Source organism: Heterodontus francisci, chromosome 20 (assembly GCF_036365525.1).
Source record: "Heterodontus francisci isolate sHetFra1 chromosome 20, sHetFra1.hap1, whole genome shotgun sequence".
Taxonomy (NCBI): Eukaryota; Metazoa; Chordata; class Chondrichthyes; order Heterodontiformes; family Heterodontidae; genus Heterodontus; species Heterodontus francisci.
The window spans coordinates 17,118,989-17,137,135 of record NC_090390.1 but is presented as its reverse complement, the minus strand read 5'-3'; the positions used below and the strand labels follow the sequence as shown (position 1 = coordinate 17,137,135).

General features: G+C 43.5%; 1 protein-coding gene across 1 annotated transcript in view; it reads left to right on the top strand.

Moving 5' to 3' along the window:
* LOC137380848 (broad substrate specificity ATP-binding cassette transporter ABCG2-like) overlaps positions 1 to 18,147 on the top strand; it is a 181,788-nt gene that overhangs the window by 125,756 nt on the left and 37,885 nt on the right. The window contains exon 13 of the mRNA XM_068053260.1: positions 5,094 to 5,218. Coding sequence (XP_067909361.1) covers positions 5,094 to 5,218 — 125 coding nt within the window. The remainder of the gene's footprint in view (positions 1 to 5,093; positions 5,219 to 18,147) is intronic.

Genomic DNA, 18,147 nt, shown 5'->3' with positions numbered 1-18,147 from the left:
AGTCCTCTGGCACCACTCCTACATCGAAGAAGGATTGGAAGATTATGTCCAGTGTCTCCATAATTTCCACCCTTACTTCCCTCAGTATCCTTGGATGCATCTCATCCAGTCCTGGTGACTTATCAACTTTAAATACAGCCAGCCTTTCTAATATCTCCTCTTTATCAATTTTACCCCATCCAGTATCTCAACCACCTGCACAGTGGCGCAGTGGTTAGCACCGCAGCCTCACAGCTCCAGGGACCCGGGTTCGATTCCGGGTACTGCCTGTGTGGAGTTTGCAAGTTCTCCCTGTGTCTGCGTGGGTTTTCTCCGGATGCTCCGGTTTCCTCCCACTAGCCAAAAGACTTGCAGGTTGATAGGTAAATTGACCATTATAAATTGTCACTAGTATAGGTAGGTGGTAGGGAATGTAGGGACAGGTGGGGATGTTTGGTAGGAATATGGGATTAGTGTAGGATTGGTATAAATGGGTGGTTGATGTTCGGCACAGACTCGGTGGGCCGAAGGGCCTGTTTCAGTGCTGTATCTCGAATCTAACCCCCTTCCCTTTCATCATGACTTGGGCAGTATCTTCTTCCTTGATAAAGACAAATGCAAAGTACTTATTTAGTACCCTGCCTCCATGCGTAAATCCCATTTTATGTCCCTAATCGCCCCCCACTCCTCCTTTTACCACCCTTTTACTGTTTTTATGCCTATTGAAGACTTTGGATTCCCTCATGTTAGCTGCAGTTTTTTCTCATACTCTCTTTGCTGCTCCGATTTTTTTTCACTTCCCACTGAACCTTCTATATTCAGCCAGCTTTTCAGTTGTATTATACGACTGACATCTGTCATATACACCCTTTTTCTGCTTCATCTTAGTCTTTGTCTTTTCGTCATCCAGGAGCTCAGGATCTGTTTGTCCTACCTTTCTCCCTCATGGAAATGTACCTTGACTGTACCCGAACTATCTCCTCTTTAACTGTAGCCCATTGTTCTGTTCCAATTTTGCCTGCCAGTCTCTGATTCCAATTTTCCTGCGCCAGACCTGTTCTCACCCCATTGGCATTGGCCCTCCTCCAATGAATTATTTTTACTCTGGATTGCTCCTTGCCCTTTTCCATAGCCAACCTAAACCTTATGATACTAAATTCACTGTCCCCTAAATGTTCCTCTACTAACACTTGATTCACTTGAACCACCTCATTCCACAGAACCAGATCCAGCAATGCCTTCTTCCTCGTTGGACTGGAAGCATACTGATGTAAAAACTTCTCCTCTGGAAACTGTTTCCCCTCTCTGCCCTTCACGCAATTGCTATCCCAGTCTATATTAGGATAACTAAAGTTCCCCATTATAACTACTCTATATTCTTTCACCTCTCTGTAATCTCCTTGCAAATTTGTTCCTCCACATCTTTCCAACTAGTTGGTAGCCTATAAAATACACCCAGAAATGTAATGGTACCTCTATTGTTTCTTAACTCGAACCAAATAAATTCTGTCATTGACCCCTCTAGGACATCCTCTCTCTCCAGCACTGTAATGTTCTCCTTAATACTGCTACCCCTCTTCTCTTTTCTTCCTTAACATAATCTTTAAGGGAGAGATCTTCAGGTACAGGCTAGGTACATTCCAACAAGGGGGAAAAGTAGGGGAACCAAAAACAGGGCTCTTGGATGACGAGGGAGATAGCGATTATGATGAAACAAAAAAGGAGGGTGCATGATGTATGTCAGGTGAATTCCTCAAGTGAGAACCAGGCCAAGTACAATAAGTTGAGAGGGGAGATGATGAGAAAGATAAGACTGGCAAAGATAGAATGTGAGAATAGAATGGCAGTCAACATAAAAGGGAACCCAAAAATCCTCAACCGGCATGTAAATAGTAAGCAGGTAGTAAGAGGTGGAGCGGGCCTATTAAGGACAGAGAGGGTAATATATGCTCGGAGGCACAGGGCATACTTAATGAGTACTTTATATCAGTGTTTACTAAGGAAGAGGAATCTGACAAAATATTGGTAGAAGCAGAGAGAGTAGAGGCAATGGATAGGATAAGAATTGAGTGGGAGGAGGTACTGGAAAGGTTGGCTATGCTAAGGGTAGATAAGTCACCTGGTCCGGATGTCTTGCATTTCAGGTTGCAAAAGGAAGTGGGGATAGAAATAACGGAAGGGCCTGCTATAATCTTCCAATCTTTCGTAGACAAGAGGGAGGTGCCAGAGGATTGGAGAATGGCAGATGTGACACCCTTTTTTAGGAAAGGGTGGAAGGATAGTCCAAGCAACTGCAGGCCAGCTAGTTTAACATCTGTGGTGGGTAAGGTTTTACAAACAATAATCAGGGGGAAAAAATCGACAGGCACTTGGAGAGGTTTTAGTTAATTAAGGATAGCCAGCAAAGATTTGTAAAAGGCAGATCATGCTTGGCTAATCTAATTGAATTTTTTGATGAAGTAACAGACAGGTTGATGAACGGAATGCAATGAATATTGTCTATATGGATTTTAAGAAAGTGTTTTCTAAAGTACCACATAAAAGGCTGGTGAACAAAATTGAGGTCCATGGAATAGGAGAGTCAGTGTCCAATTGGATAAAAAATTTGGCTTAAGGACAGAAAACAGCAAGTCGTGGTAAGTGGTTGTTTTTCAGACTGGGAGATGGTAGACAGTGGTGTAGTCCAAGGGTCATTGCTAGGACCACATTTTATTTTTGCTATATATATATGACTTGGATCTTGGAATACAGAGTAGAATTTCAAAATTTGCCGATGGTACCAAACTTGGAGGAGTAGCAAACCGTGAGGATGATATGAAACACCTGCAACAGGACATAGCTAAGCTAGCAGAATGGGTAGACAATTGGCAGATGAAATTTAATACAGGCAAGTGTGAGGTTGATATATTTTGACAGAAGGGATAGGGTGAGGCAATATAGACTTAATGGTGCAGTTCTGAAGAGTGTGCAGGAACAGAGGGACCTGGAGGTGTATGTGCATCGATCTTTGCAGGTGGCAGGACGTATTGAGAGAGTGGGTAGCAAAGCTATCAAATCTTGGACTTCATAAATAGAGGCATAGAGTACAAAAACAGGGAAGTTATGCTGAACCTTTATAAAGCTCTGGTTAGGCCCCCAACTGGAGTGTTGCGTCCACTTCTGGTCACAACATTTTAGGAAGGATTTGAGGGTCCTTGAGAGTGTAAGAAGTTCTGTTCCCGTACCCCCTAACTACAGTTCTTGGACTTTAGGAATTACAAGAACAAAATTGCACACGACACAGAGTTTGGCTTAACCATGAATTGTTGTTTTATTGAATCCAATAATATCCCTAATACAGACACCTCTATGGTTAGTTGAAACAGAAATAAAACAAAACTGTCCTCAGTACAAAGCCTCCTGTAGTAACTTAAAATTGACACCCCAATTCCCAGCTGAACCCTTCAGCGATTTGACCATTGTTCCCAGTTACCCAAAACAAACTATGACTTGGCTCAAATTTACAAATTTCAGGCAAACACACTACGCTTTTGTCCTAAAACCCTCAGACCAAGATCACTATGATTTGGCTGAACCACAAATACGGGCAAAACATTCCGCTTTGTCCCAAACCCTCAGACCAATATAGCTACGAATTGGCTGACCGCAAATACGGGCAAAAACACTATGTTTTTGTCCCAATCCCTCAGACCAAGGTCACTACGATTTGGCTGAAAACACTTACAGTCACCCACACGGCCGGTCAGTCCTGGTGTAGGTCCTGAGTCAAGATGACCAACTTCAACCCTTCATCTGACTGCAGCCCCGACAGTACAAACCCCTTCAAGATTTGACTTACAAAACTTAAAATCAACCACATGGCTGGTGATTACCAATGTTGATTGTAGGCCTTGACCTGAGATGAGCAGTCCCTGTCCTTCACAGAACTGCAGCGCCAAACCCTTCAATCTTGTCCTTTTTATGATGATCCTTATCGAAATATCATGACCACATCTCCTGAAGCCATCCTGCTGGATGGTCAGCACTTAGCACCTTTTAATTTCTTTCCTCTGTTACCTGCCTGATCCAGACAGTGCTGATGTTATTTTCATGACTGAGAACAATGAACTCCACCAAGGTGAGGTAGCCCAGGCTCCAGAGCTGATATTTATTTATTTAGAGATACAGCACTGAAACAGGCCCTTCGGCCCACCGAGTCTGTGCCGACCAACAACAACCCATTTATACTAATCCTACATTAATCCCATATTCTCTACCACATCCCCACCATTCTCCTACCACCTACCTACACTAGGGGCAATTTACAATGGCCAATTTACCTATCAACCTGCAAGTCTTTGGCTGTGGGAGGAAACCAGAGCCCCTGGCGAAAACCCACGCAGACATAGGGAGAACTTCATCTCACCTTATCAACATATCCTTCTATTTTTTCTCCCTCTTATACTTATCTAGCTTCCCTTTAAATGCATCTATGCTATTCGCCTCATACAGTAGTGAGTTCCACTTTCTCATTACTCTCTAAGAAGTTTCTCCTGAATTCCTTGTTAGATTTATTACTGACTGTCTTATATTTATGGCAGATCTGCAAAAACTGGTAATTAACTGTGTCTATGAAAGACGAGGAAATATAGGACATAAATTTGCATTAGCCCTGCTACTTGGTTAATATTTCTGAGGGGAAAACCCTGCCAATATCCTTCTCCTCTTCTCTGTATAAATGGGATGGATCTTTGTCCAACAGCAGGACCCAGATTATAAAGATATTTTTTTCCTGTTCCTGAGTTTGGCTCTTTCTGTTCATGACCAATATATGCAGTAAATGTCAAAACTGCTGGTGATAATGGGAATGACACAATGCTTTGTTCCTGTAATTTGTATAATGACTCGTGTTACTGTAAATCAGAGGAAGGGTATTGAAAGCACCAATTTGGACAAAATAGGTGTATTCGCTTAAAGTTGTGCAAAGCCAAATGGTAGACCAAATATATGGTGTTAACTATGTGTAATTTTAGGTCACATGATTAATAAATTATGGTAAAAGAAATGACAGAAAACTACATAATTTCATTGAATAATTTTTTTTATTTTACTCATACAATTCTTTCCTTTCCTAGTCATGAATACATCAGTGGATATTACAGGATTTCAGCATACTTCTTAGCAACAATAATAGGGGATCTATTACCCATACGAACTGTGCCCGCAGTTATCTTTTCATGCATAACCTATTGGATGGTTGGTAAATATAAAATATACAAATGTCTTTTAAGTAATTAGCATTTGTGTAAAATTATCATCTTCTGTGCGCTGATGTTATTCCAAGTCTGTATACAAGAGTATGTTCTGTGACGCTATGCTCTCAGTAAAGATCCATACTTGACATAAGGATCAGAGAATCACATACAGAGGTCAGCACAATTTTGATACACCCACTTTTCTTGTCATTAATTTTAACAACTGGGAGTGGTGTGTGTATCTGATTCTCCAATCTCTTCTTCCATCAAGTGAGGTTTTAGGCTTGATTTTTACTTTGTGATGTGCTGGAAGTGGGAGTTCCGCTAGCGTGCGGGAAACCTTAAAGTAACTGCAGCATGTTTGTCAATGGCTTTTTAACCCAGCCACTGCAATAACATATCATTTTCAGATTTCCCAATCATGCATCCTGGATTCAGTGCTGAAAGAAATGGCCTAAGCAGGGAAGGAAAGGTGAGTATAGTGGCACATTCACCTATACCCTGATGTGCATATCTCGCTGACCCCGTCACTCTACCTTCTCAAGCCTACGCCATCACAACATCACTCCCCACACCAGACAGCAACCAAAAATGGCCAACACAGCAAAGTGTTGGAAACAAATAATATTTATGGCTTAAAAATTAAACAGAAACTTAACATTCTAACGTTGTGTAACACACCCATGTGCATACCCTTGTGCAACAACAAATTTTTACTTTTTCGAGCACTTCTACATGGAGCAACCCCTGTGACTTCAGCAAAGGTAGAGGCAGGGTGCTTAGATCCTCTTAGCTGATGTCTTCTGGGTTTTGGAGCCCATAACAACACTGCTAAGCGTGCTCCACCTGCACCTGTGCAGGGGCAGACTTGGCCATCAGGATATGAGGCAGCATTTCAGGTACTGACTGAGGTGGGGGCTGGGGGAAGGAGGGGTGGTTTCAACAGATGAGAAATGAAAGCACTTTGAGCTGAGTTTCCATTTCCATGGCCGCTTTCACCATCATACCTTTAATGGCCCATCCATATGTCCCTGCTAGCAATGAACTGGTGAGCACTTTGCTGCAGATCAATGCAGCAATGAACAGCCTAGCGTTTCATGAATCCTATTTAAGGTGGCATTATAGTGTACAAGTCATTGGTGAGCCTTTGCAGGTGTACTGATCCCTCTTTGTCTATGCACTTCCTCACATTCCTGTCTATCCATCCACCACTGACACTCACCCTCATCCTTAGGCAATATCATGCCTTTCCCTCAGAGTCACCCTCAACAAATGCCCTCCATCCATCAACACATACCATTACTCTCAGTCATGGGCCTTTTATAGAGTCATATGGCTGAATTTTCAATTTGCCTAGGGGGCGAACACAGGTGTGGGCATCAAAAATCATGTTCCTGGAAGGCATTACTGGATCCCAATGCCTCCGGAACACGAAGCAATTTTCAAAGGGCAGGCAGGTGGGAGGGGAGAACAGGAAACCCGCATGCCTCCAGTTAAGTGGCAATTGAGATTGTTACTGAGCTGATTAAAAGGCTTCACAGAAGCAGTTTGAAATTTTCAATCGGCAAGAACTGGGAGAATGCAGTGACTGGGCCATGTTAGTGCTCACATGTCACTGCAGGGAGCCATTAAGTGCTGTTGCTGATAAGTAAAGGTGAGTGAAAAAAGGGTGATTCAAAAAGAGCGAGTCAAGTACCTTCCATTTGGCCGCTTGTAGGCATAGTGATGCTGCTGGCCCTCTGATAATCTGCTTGCCCCATTCTGTAAGGCAATGGCAAGCCCTGTTATAGCTGCCAGCTGCCTCTGAGCATCCTTTTTTTTCATTCATTCATGGGATGTGGGTGTCGCTGGCTAGGCCTGCATTTATTGCCCATCCCTAATTGTCCTTGAGAAGATGGTGCTGAGCAGTCTTCTTGAACCACTGCAGTCCATGTGAGGTAGGTACACCCACAGTGCTGTTAGGAAGGGAGTTCCAGGAATTTGACCCAGCGACAGTGAAGGAACGGCGATATAGCTCCAAGTCAGGGTACTGTGTGGCTTGGAGGGGAGCTTGCAAGTGGTGGTGTTCCCATGCATCAGCTGCCCTTGTCCTTCTAGGTGGTAGAGGTCTCAGGTTTGGAAGGTACTGTCGAAGGAAACTTGGTGAGTTCCTGTAGTGCATCTTGAAAATGGTACACGCTGCTGCCACTGTGCATCGGTGATAGAGAGAGTGTATATTTAAGGTGGTGGATGGGGTGCCAGTCAAGCAGGCTGCTTTGTCCAGGATGGTGTCAAGCTTCCAGAGTGTGGTTGGAGTTGCACTCATCCAGTCAAGCAGAAAGAATTGCATCACACTCCTGACTTGTGCCTTGTAGCTGGTGGACAGGCTTTGGGGAACAGGAGGTGGGTTACTCACCACAGAATTACCAGTCACTGACCTGCCCTTAGACAGATCACTGTAACATTAACCTCTATTTATGAAGCCCAAAATCCTATATGCTTTGCTAACTACTCTCTCAATATATCCTGCTGCTTTCAAAGATCTATGCATGTGAACCCCCAGGTCCCTCTGTCCCTGTACACTCTTTAGAACTGTGCTGTTCTGTCTATATTGCCTCTGCATATCCCTTCTACCAAAATGCATCATCTCACACTTTTCCGTATTAAATTCTATCTGCTACTTGTCTGCCCATTCTCCTTGCCTATTCTTCTTGTAGGAGAGGAGATCACAGAACACGACGGTAAGGCAGAGGTGGCCCTCCAGCCATCTCACAACTGACAGCTGCAGAGGAGGCAATGCTAGACATCAGCAGACTCTCGGCGTGTTTGACCATTCTAGATGGGGCGATGAGATCTCGCAGCTACCTAGTGACAGAGTTGACTATAAGACTGCCAACTTGTTGTCAGCAGCGAGTGAAATATGATCATGTGCATAATGATTACTTAGAACATTCTTATCTTGATGCTGAAAATAAAAAGTATGAATATCTCAGGATTAAGGAAACAGAATAAACAAGAGGTCTCAGAACAAGAAGTAGGAAACAAATAGGAAAACATGAAAGACAGTAGACAACATGCTGCAAAGGAAATATTTACCAAAACGGAAAAGATAAAGAGACAAGGAGTGGATGACAGATAAGATATTAGCAATGATGATAGAAAGGGGAAAGAAAAGAAATACACCTCAGAATGATGAAATTGAAAAGAAACTAAAGAATGCATGTAGGCAAGCTGAAGAGAAATGGTATAATGAGATGTGTGAAGAAGTATCATTGGTTCGGCCACAACATAAATACTGTGTGCAGTTCTGGTCACCTCATTACAGAAAGGATTTAATTGCACTAGAGAGGGTACAGTGGAGATTTACAAGAATCTTGCCAGGACTGGAAAAATGCAGCTATGGGGAAAGATTGGATAGGCTGGGGTTGTTCTCCTTGGAACAGAGAAGACTGAAGGGAGATTTGATTGAAATGTACAAAATTGTGAGGGGCCTGGATAGAGTGGGAGTGAAGGGTCTATTTACTTTAGCAGAGGTCAGTGACTAGGGGGCATAGATTTAAAGCGTGATGCTGGGTATATAGGCCGTACGTCCCAAAGACTGGCGGATCGTATCAAACAGCATGTCTCTTCCGCTGTTCACAACAGGAAAGGTACAGATCATACCCAACCAGCCCAGGCTTGCAAAACTCAAAACACAGTGTCCAACATTAGATGTGATTCCGTGATTTGACAACATTTGCTAAATAATCCTCGGCGTGCTAAGAATTACGCCGACAAGCAATTTATGATTGTCAGTTGGGCTCACAGTTTGGCGCATTTGCGCATACTGGAAGCTACATATATTAATACACAGGGCCCTGTTCTTTGCAGACAGAGCATAAGAACATGTACACACATTGCACCTGTTTCAACTAAACAAAATAAGTGACAGCCATTTGTTGGTTCATTCCGCAGGCAATGCCTTGACCAATCAGAGTCAAGCTGCCTGGTTTAAATTTCAAACAAAGCTTGTCTGTTAACTGTCAGTCACCATAAACTGGCACATTCTCCACAGCAATGCCTCCACCAATCAGAGTCCACTTGCCAACCAATCAGCACTCGCTTCTCATACAGTATAAATTGTTGTTTTCCCTTACGTTGGTATTCTTGCAAATTGTCCTGATGAGTGCAACATGAAAACCTTTGACAAAATGTCTCTGGTTTCAGCAATACTTAAGATTTAAAGTGGTTGATAGAAAGATTAGAGGGGAGATGAGGAATTTTTTTTTACCCAGAGAGTGGTGGGGGTCTGGAACTCACTGCCCGAAAAGATAGTAGAGGCAGAAACCCTCAATTCATTTTAAAGGTGTTTGGATATGCACCGCAAGTGCCATAACCTGCAGAGCTACGAACCAAATGCTGGAAAGTGGGATTAGGCTGGATGGCTCATTTTTCGGCTGGCGCAGACACAGTGGGCCAAGTGGCCTCTTTCTGTGCCATAAACTTTCTATGATTCTATTGGAGGTGGAAAGAAGTCACAAAATGAAAGTTATGCACCAGAAGGTGAATGAAATCTTTAACAGATAGAAAGAAAGCGATCACAGCAGAATGGGTGCATAAAAGACAAAGAAGGTAAAATATTGTTTGAAAGGGATGTAGTAGCAAAAAGATGGACAAAATAGGAAAGCGAATTGTATGGTGATGCAAATTGAGGGAGTCCTCAAGCTCCAGACAAAGGAAGGACCGAACATTATGATATCAGAGATAAAAAATGCTTTGAAATTGATGAGTACAGGAAAAGCTCCAGGCATAGATGCAGTAACAACAGAACATCTAAAAGCCCTTGAAGAAACAGAATTAGGAGTGATAACAGAAATTTGTGATCAAATATATACCAAAGTATACATTCCATGTGACTTGAGACATTCATTAATCAAGATACCTAAGAAACCTAAAGTAATGGAGTGCAATCAGTATAGATCTATAAGCTTAATGAGTCATCTCATTAAAGTGATCTTGAAAATCACAATAGAAAGAAATAATAACACATTTGAAGCAGAAATTGGTGAAGCACAGTCTGGATTTAGACCTGGATTAGGAACAGGACGGGGAATGTTTAACCTAAGAACAATCTTCGATAAATATCGCGAGGTAAACAAGAACATTTGTATATGCTTTACAGATTATGACAAAGCATTTGATCATGTTTATCACCAAAAGCTAATGGATGTGTTGCTGAAAAGTGACATTGACAGTAAATATTGACATATTTATCCAGAGCCTCTATTGGGACCAAATAGTGAGCATCAGGCTAGAAGATGGACAATCAGATATGCTGAAGTGAAGATAGGAATACAACAGGCTGTGTACTGTTGTCAAAATTATTCGATCTGTACGCAGAACAAATATTCAGAGAATTAGATGTACTTCCAGGTGTAAAAATTGGACGCAAGAACATAACAAAGATACAGCGCTACTTGCAGAATCAGAAGAGTCTACAAAATATCATTGATCAAATAAAATCTAGAAGTTTAGAATATGGATTGAGTATGAACATCAAAAGGACAAAAACAATGGTAATTAGAAAGAATACATTAGAAGAAACTAGAGTGAAGATTGAAGTGGATGGTGTCACACTGGAACAAGTAGGTAAGTTTGTCTATTTAGGACAAATGATAACAGAAGATGGTAGATGCGATGCCGAAGTCAGAAGAAGGATCGAGTTAGCCAGAAGTAATTTCGTGAATGTGAAGGATATGTTAACAACAAGAAGGCTCCTAAGATGCTACGTTCTATCCACTTTCCTGTATGCCTTAGAAACCTGAACAGTAAGTAAAGATCGGTGGAAGAAAATAAAGGCCTTTGAAATGTGGGCGCTAAGTGTGTGCTTAAAATTCCTTATACAGACCATAAGAGAAATAAAAAGGTGTTTCAAATTGCAAGAGCAAAAAGAACATTGCAAAATGACATCCAGAAAATAAAATATCAGTATTTTGGCCATTTGATCAGAGCTGAAAAGCTACAGAGACCTCTTCTAGAGGGCAAAATGGAGGGCAACAGAAAGAGGGGGAACCTAGGCAGAGTTGGATGATGGACGTCACAGAGTGGTGGCAGACGAGCTACAATGGACGTGTGAGGATGACGCAGGATAGATGAGCATGACATACCATGACAGCAGATCTCCTAGCAGGAGTAGCTACAAGCAGCAGCAGATGATCTCCCACAGGGTCTTCAAGCGATGTTCAAGGTGATGCAGGAGGAAGATGACGACTCCTCAAAGGAGGTCATTCACTCTGAGGGTGCACCGTCACAGGATTTATGCAGACCATACACTGCCTCAGATACTCACACTTCAGTGGGACCAGTAAGGGTCACCTGGTGACTCATGCATCACAACTGAGCAAGTACAGATGCGGGGGACAGGATCAGCAAATGACAAATACTGATGTTTTATTTTCTGGATGTCACTTTTTAGAGTTCTTTTTGCTTTTGCAATTTCAAACACCTCTTCATTTGTTTTATGGACTGAATAGCATCCACATTTCAAATGCCTTTATTTTCTTCCACCAATCTTATTGCAGGGCACAGAAGGCTCCAAGTTCTGCCGAGCTGGATACAGTTGCTGAAGCTTGGGGAGAAGTCGATGAAGAGGATACTTCTGAAGCAGCGACGAAGAATGTGCAATGTACTGGCAGGCTTTCCAGCCAAATTGTGTACACTCAAGAGAGATTGGAGGAATCCAACCCAAGCACAAGTGGCATGATGTTGCAGGCCTTTGTGATGATGTCATCGTCCATGAAAAAGTGCCACCTGCATGAAGCATCAAATGCGGTAATCAAAAGACTGTGTAGTATATTGTAATTGCTGAGAATTTTGTTATACTGCCTTCCCTGCTGCCGTCTCTGTTGGGGGGACTGCATGACATACCATGACCTCCCCAATGGCTAGCATACTATGAATGGCAACTTAACTCGGAATCATGAAACCCTAGCCTTGGCTGTTCATTGTTCCATTGATCTACAGTAAAGTGCTCTCCAGCTCATTGCTAGCATGGATGTGTAGCTGGGCTATGAAAGAGTTGACGGTGAAAAGGGACACGGAAGGAGGGAGAACTCAACTCAAAGTGCTTCCACTTCTCACCCATTGAATGCCACCACCCCCCCCCCAACCTTAGTCAGTACTCCACATGCTGCCTCATGTCTTGATGACCAAGTCTGCCCCTGCACAGGTTCAGGTGGAGCAGTCTTTGGAGGGGCCATCATGGGCTTCAAATCCCAGAGGATGTCAGCTAAGAGGATCTTTGCAGTTAGAACAAGGATCTAAGCAATCTGCCTCCAGCTTTGCTGAATCCACAGAGTTGCTCCATTTAGAAATGCTAGAAAGAGTAAAAATTTGTCATTGCACAAGGGTATGCACATGGATGTGTTATACAGGACTGGATTTTCGAATGCCAGCAGGTGCGGGACTGGGTGTCGACATGATTTGAAAATCACGGTTCCAGAGGTGGTCTCCGGAACCCGATGCCTCCAGGACAGTTCACAATTTTCATTGTGAGGGCGAAGGGAGGGAACTAATTAAGGGCCAATTAAGCTCATGGAGGAGCTCATTAAGGGACTGGAGGATCCACACTGTAATTTTCAATTAGGATTTTGGCAAGCCCAGACAGTCTGTTGCACGATCGTGCACAGATGTTGAGCTCACAGCAGGCAGAGGGAAAACTTTATTATTGGAAGTTGAAATGTTTTGTGCCCACAGGTTCTTGCACTAGGCCAAACACAGGACTTTTTTTTAATTTTGGAAGTGCCATCTCACCTCTTTATTCTGCTGACCCTTCAAGGAGCTGCCTGCTCTCTACAGCAAAGGCAGCGGTAGGCCCCATCATGGCAGCCACCTGCCTTTGTTGCTCACGCTCTGCAGATAGCTGTTGCCTTCTGAAGATGTTTGGCACCACTATTTGGCGCTGAGCCTGCCTTCTGCTCAACTAAGGCATTCATATTTAATGACTGCATCGCATAATAACACAGTTGAGGGCATTGGATTCCCGACCCCATTTTGAAAATACAGCCCACATTGTTAGAATGATAAGTTTCTGTTTAATTTTTGAACCACACGAATATAATTTGTTTTCACAATTTCCCTTTGTTCCCCATTTTTAGTTGTTGGTCTTTTCCCTTGTGATGATGTTCAGACAAGAATCGATGCCGAACAACAGGGGCCTGTGAGGGTATCTTGACCATCAATGTGTGCTTTGGCCTCATCACATTCCACCTCCTCCTCCTCAGAATCATCTGAAGAGGCTCCGTGCTCTGTGCCTTGTTCCTTCTGCAGATGCAAACCTCGCTGCTGTGCAATGTTGTGCAGCACACTACAACTATTTTGGAGATCCAAGGCAGAATTTTTCCAGCCGCATGGAGGTGACTTTGGAAGTGGGCGGGGAGCTAGGAAAATCAAGAGAAAAAATCATTGGGCCAGCTCCCCAACATATTCCCGCTTCCTTGCACTTTTCCTGGAGGCAGGGTGGGAATCCAATTAAGGTATTTAATGAGCCAATTAGCACTCATTTTACCACAGAATTGAAATATTCTGAACATTGCACTGCCTCCCCCTCCCCCCCCCCCCCCCCCCACCTCCTTTGTGTCAACACCCTGGCAACTCAAAGGAGGTGGCTGCACAGCAGAGTTTGGAGATGTGATTAATTTGAAGGATTTTAAATGGACACATGCAAAAAATGGCAAAGATGCAGTGTTCCCGAGTCAGAGGCTTGGGATTGCGTCAGGATCTCCAACAATGCTGGGACAGTTGCAGCAGCAGCCACTCCCCTGGTAAAGATGACGCCTTCATTGAGTTCTTGCGGATCCTGCTGCTTGGGCCTCAGCAACATTCTCACTGGCCACCCTAGCAATGGCTTGTGTTGTGTCAATCTCCCACTTCCAGAATCCGCCCACTGTTCCTAATAGGATGGTGAATTGGAAGCAGCCTGCTAATTGGCCACCTCCTGTAATATTTCGCCGGCAGGTGCACAGCTGCAACAAGTGGGATTGGGACCCAGAAATAGTCCTGATGTTTGAAAATTTTCTAAGTGCTGAATGTTCCAGCCCAGGCTGGTGCATATTGAAAGGCCCTATCAGACCTGAAGCACATCTTCATCATGCCAAGGGCTTGCTCAGTGACACATCTGCTTGTCATATGGCTTTCATTGTATTGCTCCTGGCCCACATTGGTTGGATTCCTTACAGGTGGCCATTAGCCACATTTTAAATGGGTATCCCTTGTCTCCAACAGCCAGCTAATAAATCTGCTTCGAGGTGCAAAGGGATTAGGAAGGCCAATGCATCGTGGCAGTTGTCTGGGAATCTATCCATAGTTTCACACCAGCTACATGTTCATGGAATTGAAACCTTTGCAGTTACTGAATACTCCTGAATGATTCAGGGGTGTCTTAATTGCTACACACATGCAGTCAGTGACACCCTGCACCTGTGGGAAGCTGGCCAGAGTCACAAATCCAAGCACCTGCTCATTCTAACTGGCATCATTGGTGGCAAAGTTGACATAGTTGCCTACTATGGCAAACAAGCCATGAGTCACCTGCCTAATGTATTTGTGGACTGCCACCTGTGAGATCCTGGAAATGTGTCCACAAGAACCCTAGAAGGAGCTAGAGACAAAGAAATTGAGGGCAGTGGTGACTTTGACAGCCACTGGTAAGGCATGTCCACCAGATCCACTTTTCAGCAGGTCTTGTTTGCGCAGGCTGCAAATGTCTGCCACCACTTGACACGAGACCCTGAGCCTCCTGAGGCACTGCACTGTTGACATGTCGAGGAAGTTTATTTATTTATTTTTTTTTAATTAGCGATACAGCACTGAAACAGGCCCTTCGGCCCACCGAGTCTGTGCCGACCATTAACCACCCATTTATACTAATCCTACACTAATTCCATATTCCTACCACATCCCCACCTGTCCCTATATTCCCCTACCACCTACCTATACTAGGGGCAATTTATAATGGCCAATTTACCTATCAACCTGTAAGTCTTTGGCATGTGGGAGGAAACCGGAGCACCCGGAGGAAACCCACGCAGACACAGGGAGAACTTGCAAACTCCACACAGGCAGTACCCAGAATTGAACCCGGGTCGCTGGAGCTGTGAGGCTGCGGTGCTAACCACTGCGCCAGTGTGCCGCCCCGTGTTGCAGGTATGGCCTCCTGTGAGCTGCACTTCTAAGGCTCATCAACTCTCCCTCCTGTGAAGCATCAGGTCTGCAGGGAGGAGGTTGTTGCTGCTTCTGCTGTTTGTGCTCCTGCTGGTGCTCTTCCTGCTGCTGCTGCTGTTGGTGGTGCTGTTGATGCTGCTAGTCATCTCAATCCTTATCTGAGGTCCAATGTAAAACAGCATAAGCAGCAGCCATGTTGATTTGCTAGATCACAGCACCAAGGAGATGATCAGATGTACAAACCTACAAAGTTGTGAAAGTAACATCTCAGCACAAGTACTGTGAACAAAGCCTTTCACACAATCAGGCAAAAAAGCATCTGTGAGGCTTCAGTACTTACAAGCATCTTTAACTGTCATGTCTCCAGCCCTCAAATGTTCCTGTGTTCCTGGGCATACTTTCTCTGTCGAGTTCCAGGAAGTTTGAGAAACTTGTACACCAACAGTTCAATTGCAAAAGCCATGTTAATATCACTGTAATTGAGCAATTAACACCTTGAAATTGACAACCCACCTCTGCCAACGGTTGCTCGCACTCAGCCAAATACCATGCAGTAAAATGCAGAAGTTGGCGGGTCGGAGCCAGCTTCCCGATATGGTGTCAATTTCCACACTTTTAATCCCCCACACATTCCGAAACCCACGTGCTCCTGCAAGTTAAAACTCCCGCCTTGGTGTAACCGCATTGAATAACACAGGAGAGCTTGTTTAGTTATGTCAGAGATGGCAAGGTTGGAGGTAAGGTGGTAACTGAAGGTTGGCAAAAGTTTATATATAGTCTCAGTTTTATGTGCATCCTCAAAACATAGCAATGCCAATACATTTAGCAAAAATTCCTTAAAGGGGAAAGCATGGACAGCTGTTCCATATTAGTGCATGCACAACATGATGATGAGAGTAGCAGGTGCATTGCCACTTTAAATTAAGTGTCCTTGAAGACTCGCAGAAGTCCTTGTTTACTATGTGAAAGACTTCCATTTTATATGCTATCTTTCACAAACTCAGGATGTCCTAAAGCATTTTACAGGCAATTAAATACTTTTGAAGTGTAGTTACTGTTGTAATGTTGGAAAACGCAGAAGCCAATTTGCACATAGCATGTTCCCAAAAATAGCAAAGTGATAATGACCACATAATCTGTTTTTAGTGATGTTGGTTGAGGGATAAATATTAGCCAGGACACTGGGGCGAACTCCCCTGTTCTTCTTTTAATATTGCCATGGGGTCTTCTATGCCACCTGAGAGGGCAGATGGAACCTTGGTTTAATGTCTCATCTAAAAGATGGTATCTCTGGGAGTTTAGTATTGCACTAGAATGTCAGCCATGTGGGGTGACAGGAGTTGTTGTTAGTGCTTAAACAGTTTCTTTGGGATTAATGAGTTTCCCTGACATCTAGATGCTGACAAACAAAGAGTATAACAGGTAAGGAGGTGTGTGAATGTAATTATGAATGGTAGAAAAAATGGTTTGACACCAGTGCCTAGACTTACGTTTGCTACTTTTTTGAGGTGATTCAATTTCTTCCTGCACTGTGTGGCAGTTCTTGCGGTAGTACTAATTCATACAGCGTGTACAACTCATTTTTGAGGCTTTCTGCCCTCGTACTTAGAAGTCTTGCTTTTGTGGCCTCTACTTCAGCCAGAAACACCTCCAATAATGCATAAGAAAACCTGGAAGACATTGCTGCTGCTGACCTTTCTGCTCCTGCTGCTGCTGCTTGAAATATCTGACTGCAATCTTAGTCCTCCATCTATTGACGTGTTTGGCCTCCTGTGATTTCAGGTAGAACTCCTACATCTCCTCTTTGGCTAATGCTGTTTTCAAGAAGCTTGGTTTCCTTTTTTCTTCCAAATATTTTTCTGCTGAACAGCTCTCTTTATAAAACCTAGGTCTGCCCAAGAGGTGAACCCTGCTACAATATTTAGATAGGCTCTTTAAACAGGTTTCTTACACAACTGGATAGCATTTAGACAAAGCTTACAGAGTCACAGAGTTATTACAGCACAGAAGGAGGCCATTCGGCCCACCATGTCTGCATCGGCTCTCCAAATGAGCAATTCACCTAGTGCAACTCTCTCACCTTCTCCCTGTAACCATGCACATTCCTCCTTTTCAGATAACAGTCGAATTCCCTTTTGAATGCCACAATAGAACCTGCCTGCACCACATTCTCAGGCAGTGCATTCCAGACCTTAACCACTCTCTGCGTGAAAAAGCTTTTCCTCATGTCGCTTTTGCTTGTCTTGCCAATTACTTTAAATCTGTGCCCTCTCGTTCTCAATCCTTTCACGAGTGGGAACAGTTTCTCCCTATCTATTGTTACGACCAGGTGAGAAAGGTGTCTAGGGGTCTTTTTCAGCCTTCACCTGGTCTTATTGTAACAGGGTTTTAATTTTAAACACACCGTGTTTTGAGCTCCCCCTTGGTGAATCCCTGTTCACCGCTTTCCAATTATAAGGCAAAGAAATGAGCACAAACAGGCTTTCTTCGGTTGAAAGAAGAAAAGTGAAATGTATTAAAACTTAAACTTAAACTCTAATTCGGTTAATGCCTACAGATACACGCCATGCCCCATGCTAGCATACATACATGATAAGCACATGCAAATAGAGACAGAAAAGAGTAGAAGAAAAATAAAGTTAAAAAGTTTGAAGCAATCTCTGAAGGGGGTTTGTTACTGTGCTTCGAGCTCGCTGTAGAGTCCTTGATTGTAGGCAGTCTTGCTTTTCGTTGGGGCACAGTATTCTTCTTAAAC